General features: G+C 51.7%; 2 protein-coding genes across 5 annotated transcripts; one reads left to right on the top strand and one right to left on the bottom strand.

Annotated features, from left to right (window-relative positions):
• Nucleotides 1-139: 139 nt before the first annotated feature.
• On the top strand, nt 140-1877 carry LOC123153358 (pentatricopeptide repeat-containing protein At1g07590, mitochondrial; the record flags this gene model as incomplete). The annotated part of the gene is made up of 1 exon (XM_044572514.1): nt 140-1877. A coding segment is annotated over one exon (1275 nt), but the record flags the coding sequence as incomplete, so codon positions are not given.
• Nucleotides 1878-1938: 61 nt separating this feature from the next.
• On the bottom strand, nt 1939-5039 carry LOC123147114 (uncharacterized). 4 transcript variants are annotated; one of them, XM_044566353.1, is made up of 4 exons: nt 4623-5039; nt 3275-4542; nt 3089-3202; nt 1939-2294 (listed from the first exon to the last, which is right to left on the bottom strand). In XM_044566353.1, the coding sequence occupies exons 2-3, from the start codon at nt 4529-4531 to the stop codon at nt 3089-3091; spliced, it is 1371 nt and encodes a 456-aa protein (XP_044422288.1). In that variant the 5' UTR covers nt 4532-4542; nt 4623-5039; the 3' UTR covers nt 1939-2294. The 4 variants fall into 4 exon arrangements, with proteins under 4 accessions (XP_044422288.1, XP_044422287.1, XP_044422285.1 ...); XM_044566352.1 differs by having other exon boundaries at nt 1939-2472; XM_044566350.1 differs by having other exon boundaries at nt 3089-4542.
• Nucleotides 5040-6886: the final 1847 nt, after the last annotated feature.

Below are 6886 nucleotides of genomic sequence, written 5' to 3' on the forward strand. Positions count from 1 at the left end.
TTGTCTGTCTCGGACTCCTTGAGTCTTCCATTATTATGCCGCTCGTCGGTGTGAAGATGCACAGAGGATCCGATGGATTTTCCTTTTTACTGCCAGTAGTGTTTTTTAGTCTGTTATAAGGAAGTAACACTCCATTTCGTTTGTTCCCCTACAGGTCATGGAATGGGTGATCAGAGAGAGACCCTACAAGCTGAGTGAGCTTGATTACTCCTATCTCCTAGAGTTCACGGCTAAAGTTCATGGCATTTCTGAAGCCGAGAGCCTCTTCCTCCGTATACCTCAAGAATTCCGGAATGAGCTGCTCTACAATAACCTTGTAATGGCTTGTTTGGAGCAGGGCTTGATTAAGCTTTCATATGGTTACCTGAGGAAGATGAGGGAACTGTCCCTGCCAATTTCACCGTACGTTTACAATCGCTTGATCATCCTCCATTCTTCTGAGGGGCGTAGGAAGACTATCTCCAAAATCCTCGCTCAGATGAAAGCCAGTAGAGTGACCCCCCACACCTCAACCTACAACATCTTGCTGAAAATACAGGCCAATGATCACAATATTGATGGAGTGGCGAGGGTGTTCAGTGATATGAAAAGAGCAAAGATTGAGCCAAATGAGATCACTTATGGCATTCTAGCAATTTCACATGCTGTAGCAAGGCTATATACTGTTTCCCAGACATACATAGAAGCCATCAAGAATTCTATGACAGGTACTAACTGGTCTACACAGGAAATTCTTCTTATCCTGTATGGGTACCTTGGAAAGGAACATGAGCTAAAGATGACGTGGAACCTCATGCAATGCCTTCCTCATATTCGATCCAAAAGCTTTACACTAGCAATTGAAGCATTTGGAAAGGTTGGCTGTGTTGAGCAGGCAGAAGAGATTTGGCGAGAGATCAAATCAACAAGGAAGCTAAAGCTTACAGAACAGTTCAATTCCATGTTATCAGTTTACTGCAGGCATGGCCTTGTGGATAAAGCAGCGGCCGTGTTCAAAGAAATGAGAGCAAGTGGTTGTCAACCAAATGCTATTACGTATCGTCACTTGGCATTGGGTTGCTTGAAAGCAGGTTTTGTGAAACAAGCTGTGAACACAATGGATATGGGAAAAAAGGAAGTTGTCACAAGGAAGGTGAAAAGTTCAACACCATGGTTGGAGACCACTCATTTATTGCTTGAAAATTTTGCAGAGATTGATGACTTAGAAAATGCGAAGAAAGTTTTTGCAGAACTGAATGAATCAAAGTACTGTAGAAATTCCTTTGTGTATAATACCCTTCTAAAAGCTTATGTTAAAGCAAAAGTTTATGAGCCAGATTTTGTAAAGACGATGATTTTGAGAGGTGCAATGCCTGACGCCGAGACACATAGCCTTCTGGGACGTGGCTCGTCTGACGTACGGCCCACACACTGACGTGTGGGCCCGGACCCACCCATCAGCGGCCCAACGGTAGGGGGCCGTACGTCAGGGGATCCGGCTCCAGCCTTCTGAGACTGATTGAACAGTACAAGACATGATACTGTCCATACAGTAACCACTAACCAACTGCCGGGGCTTTGAAGGATTAGGATGAAAAGGAAACATCAGTGCTAAGTTGAGCCATTTCTTCTGCACACGATGCATTCAATCGTCATTTGACTGTGGGAGTGGTACATGAACATGTGCACAATCCAATTGATGAATGCACCTTCTTTTGGTATCCAAGCAGGTTGCCCAAAACTTGCATGGTCAAAATATCGAAACTGGTGTTTCCTTTGTGTATGAGTTGCATAAAACAATCAGTTAGGTCAGCGAGTCTTTGTTAGAATGTATAGTTTTTTTATTGCCATTTTGATTTTGTTTCTGAAACATTGCAGGAGATCTGCATTTCACTTAAAACTAGACTAGAAGGGACCAAGGGAAATTACACCAGTCACTGGACAAACACTTCCAAGAAAAATTACAAACTCAGCATTTTACAGTTACGTCGAGACTAGATAGACATGTTACATGTACTGAAGATATTGTACTACCCATAACAGTATTTGTAGCTCTCTATTGCTACGTTGTTCCCAGGTGCTGGTCACAAAATGAGCAATCATGTGCATATCCAGGAGCAGTCTGACATTTTTGCAGAGGTTTGCACATGGACAAGGTTTGAGAAGCTGGTGAATTCCATAAACTCTATTTGACGCTGACCCATCCAACCATCTTGATCTCCAGAACTACCAATGGTGATACTTTTGGACCTCGCGAAATATCTGTGATATACTCTATAGTGTTTCCTGTTGTTCGGTGTAATCAAATGACAATCCTGAAATGTAAATAGCAAATGTTCATCTGTTCAAACAAATTTGGTCATCTTCTGGTTCTTTTATTTTTTCTCAGAGGGAGACTGGTTCTTGATATGCAGGGGCAGACAATGCCCCATGAGATGTTCGACTAAAACTGGACAGCTGGTTGCTTGTTTGGGACAGAGAAGTAGAGTACTGCTGCATGTTCCAAACATTGACAACCTATTAGTGTACTATCCACTTTATACAATGTCAAAACAGCTGGCTGCGGTGGCAAATCCAGAAGAACTCTTCATGTTCTGCAGGAGCTTAAAGGAAAAATATCTTCATTTTTTTTCGCAGTGACTTGTACTAATATACTACAAATTACATTGGACTATCATTTCAGATCATGAGAAAAACAAAAAGATTTATCCAAGATCTGGATGCCAATCTTTCTGGACACTAGATCAAGTCATTAAGACAAGAGGAAACCTTAGAATAGAAAAGAATGGTGCATTTGTTGCTACATTCATCAGTCTTGACGGTACAAAAACTATAGCTGAGGAAATTAACTATCTTCAAATTCAGGCATACACAGTACAGAGATAACAATTAACAATTCACTGAAAAACAAACAGATGCAATATCAGGGAAATTTATCCCCACATACATGCTAATAATTCCTTTTCCATGAAAAAGGTATACATGAGCAAAGCAATAGCATATACATTCCTACCTTATAATCTTGACTATGTTTTTGGAGCTTGACATGGTACAGACAAAGCATGATCTATATATGTTTTATTGGAGAAAATGGCAGCACCACTTTTACCTACTGCTGCTGCCTCCTCCTTGTTCTTCTTGTGGTTGTGGACTCCGAAGGTCTGGACCTCCTACTTTGGGCTGCCTGTCCCACTATAACAGCCAGGGTGCTAGAAGTCGATGCCTGCTCCATGGATGACGACTGCTGAGTAACTGTGGGTGCAGCATTAACGGAATTAGAAGACGGCAATCGGACCTGATTGCCACTCTCAGGGGCCGCGTTGCTTGCACGCAGCATTATTGGGGAGGGTGAAACAAGACTGTGTCTTTGCTGTCTCCGTACCCTAGCCCTTGACCGGGCTGTGGGAAGTACAGTCACCTCAACCCCGCCTGCAGGTGGAGCTGCCTGGCCTCTCACTATATCCTGGTTTTCTATCAACCGTCTCACCATGCTTGCAATGCCTCTTGGGTCTGGCATTTGCAGCTGCTGCCTCAAGCTCTCACTCCTGTTTGCGCGTGGTCTGGGAGGAACATCATTGCTGGAGGCGTCCCGTTCACCGCCTCCTCTTCCATATATTGGTGTGACATTTACTTCGAGCACCTCTCCCTTGCAGACAGGGCACTCAGAGTGGGCTGAATGTCCATGGAGCCACTGGTACAAGCATGGCCAGCAGAAGAGGTGGCCGCACGGTGTAACCACAGGCTCTTTAGCCGCTTCAAGGCAGATATTGCACTCGAAACTGGAGTTGCACCCACAGTTCCCGTCCTTCTTGACGGCACCCATTCCTGTCATCTTGCCATCACCATCGAGCTTCTGCCGCCTTGATGCATCTAGAGAGCTGTGAGACCGCTGGATGGCTTGCGCCAGTCTTTCTGCTTCTGGGCTGGTCGGCCGCTGGTTGCGGTTCACAATGTGGTGCTGTTCACTCACCTGGATCAACCTCTGCAGGCGGAGCTCAGGCGTCATGTCTTCAATTGCATTCACAGCCCCCATAGATTGCCTCATCACCCTCGTGCTCACCATCTCTGCTCCGGCTGCAGGAGCCACCAGAATAGGGTGAGAAAGCCTTTCCACCCATTCAAGGCGAACCCCTTCCAGCCCAGGAAGAGACAATGGCGCTGGCGGCGGTGGTGATACATTGGCATCATGTGAGGGCGCGTCGCGCACCACAGCCGGTTCACCAGCATCAAGAGCCTCTTCACTGTCCGTACTGAGGCCATCAAGCCAATCAAAGAGCATCGGATCTATCAGCGATAGCTCCGGCGTGGAGAGCGCATTGGACGGCGAGTATACAACGGGCAGTGGCGGCATCTCCTCTGGTGCCGGTAATACTGCAGGCTCATCCGTTCTTGGAGATTCCGGAACCGGAATGGCCGAGTTGGGCGGCGGCGGGCAATCCATAGCTACGCCCAGCCGACCTGGAGGCCGCGGCAATGGAGGGAGGCCCAGGTACAGGTTTAGATCCATCCGCCTCCTGTTCCCGCTTCCCTCCGCGGCCTCCTCCCCCGCCATCAAGGGCGGATCTAAATAGTGAGCCGGGTGTTAGAAGCTGTGAAGGTGAGCGGCGGGAATTGACTAATCGCTTCACGAAAACAGGTCATACCTCGAAACCCAAAGGCTGCGGACGGGGTGCAGATAGCAGGAACGCGGATGTCCAGACGAGACGAGGAAGAACTGCGACGGCGATGGCGGCGAGGCGCGTAAGACGATGGTCAGGACGAACAGAAAAGAAGTTGGGAGAGTCGGGCGAGGGCTTTTGTCCACGGACGGCGAGCAGTTCTTGCGGCGCGAAATTGCTTGCTCCGGGTCCGGGAGCTTGCGGCGATCAGTGGGAGGGCGGATTCCGGCAGGGAGTCGATTGGATTTGGGGAGGAATCGGGCCGGGATTTGGGGCTGCTGGAGTGGATCGAACCGAGAAGAACGACGAACAGGGGGAGGGGAAGGAGAGGTTTTATTTTCGGCTTTTCTCGTCCTCTTCCCTTCTTCTCCCGCTGTCTTCCCTGTTCCCTCAACAAACTCGGTTGGGAGCCATTTTTTATAGCACAATTGCATTTATTTTTGGTGGACAAGATTTGGAAGATTTTAATTGTATGTAAATTATGGATCTCCTCTTCATAAATATCCATGAATTATTTCAAATTTACCCTCAAAACAAACAAAAATCATAATCCCCTCAAAACATTTTAGATCGTCGGTATATGTGTGGCTTGATTAGATTACTTGCACCGGTCGCAAATCATACGCTCCACTCTTTTCCAAATATATAATAGGAAGGCTGCGACCCAGCAGGCTCCCGCTCCCCTCCCGCTCCCGCGCCGCGCGCCACTCCGGCCGCGGCGGCCACCAGCCTCCGTCCCTGCCCACCCGGGCCGGGGCGCCACCAAATCCGCCATGCGGCCGACGTCCCCTGCTGGATCCCAGTGTTCGACCCGCTCCTCGTGCAGCGCCAGATCGGCGCAGGGAGACCCTGCAACCGCGGCAGATCTGTCTGGATCCAGCGGTCCGATGCAAGCGCTGGTCTCTCCACCGCTCCCTCCGGCGTCAACGTCCCGCCCAGACTCCCCGACGCGTTTCCTGCTGCGTGGCGAGAGCTCCAAGGCGGGCGCGACGCACGAGCCAGCGGTCCAAGCAGGGCACCCCTGCCCTGGGAACTGCAGGCTAAAGTCCATTGTGGTAGTGCCCTCACCCGCACCGTCCATTTCCTCTTTGGGCGAGGGGGAGGGATGGACGGAGGTCAAATCGGAGCAGCAACGGCATGCACTTAGTAGATCAGCGGGCAACTCCAGGCGTCGCCAGCCGAGGCAGATGGGCAAGCGCTCCACCATTAAGGAGGACGTTGGTCGCGCTACCTTCTTAAGCCAGTTCGACGACCGCTACTTCAGATGCCTCAGTAGCGAGCACCGCCACGTCGATTGCCGAGATCCACTCCGCTGCATCATCTGCAAGCTGCAGGGCCACTTAGGTAGGGAGTGCCCACAGAATCCGAGGAATAGGCGTGGGGCGGACGGCGCCACCCGCGGCCCGATGAGGGAGAGGCTGCGTTTCCCTACGCCGTCGCCACCGGTCGCGCGCCCCGTCGACATGGACCGCCAGGCCCTCCTCACCGACCCCTCCCGCCGCCCAAGGTCGAGCTACAAGGTGGTGGTCGCCACTCCGGCCATGGAGCACCAAGAGTTTCTGCTCCGGAAGCACGACGTGCTCCTCACGGCCGCGACGCCTCAGCACGCCGCCAACCCCATGTCGGTCGGTCGAGCCATAGAAGAGCAGATCCACACGCCGCCCCACCTGCTGCGCATCACCAGCCACGACCCAGAGGACTTTTTGGTCCACTTCGAGCTTCCGGTGCACAAGGAGAACGTCGTCCGCTGCGGCGTCATCAAGGCCGACGGCGTCGAGTTCAAGGTCAACGGGTGGCACGAGGACGACCACGAGGTGTCGGACGACTACACCCTCCACGTCCGCGTCGTCATCGAGCGGATGCCCATGCAGCTCTAGTCGCTGGCGGGCACGGAGGAGGTCCTCGGCGACCTCTGCATCGTCGATCGCCTGGACAGCCGCACCCACGAGCGCGGACACGCCAAGTCCTTCGCCTGTTGGGTCTGGACGACTGACGTCGCACGCATCCCCACCAAGCGCGAGACCTGGCGCGCGGCCCGTGGGGCGGGCTGGGTCGAGGCCATGCTGGGGTTCTCGCTGCCGAGCCGCCAGGTGGCTACCCCTCCCGGCATCAGGCGTCGCGAGCTGCTGGTGCACGTCGACATGATCGAGGATTGGACCCCCCCGAACGTCGCAGTCCTCCCACTCGCGCCAGAGCGGACTCCCCTCGTCAGAGTCCGGCGACGGCGCCCCCTTCCCAACGGTGTACCC

Source organism: Triticum aestivum, chromosome 7A (assembly GCF_018294505.1).
Source record: "Triticum aestivum cultivar Chinese Spring chromosome 7A, IWGSC CS RefSeq v2.1, whole genome shotgun sequence".
Lineage (NCBI taxonomy): Eukaryota > Viridiplantae > Streptophyta > Magnoliopsida > Poales > Poaceae > Triticum > Triticum aestivum.

Bases quoted from the DNA above. Each gene is read 5' to 3' on its own strand.
- LOC123147114 (XM_044566350.1), bottom strand. From the start codon at position 4,531: ATGGCGGGGGAGGAGGCCGCGGAGGGAAGCGGGAACAGGAGGCGGATG.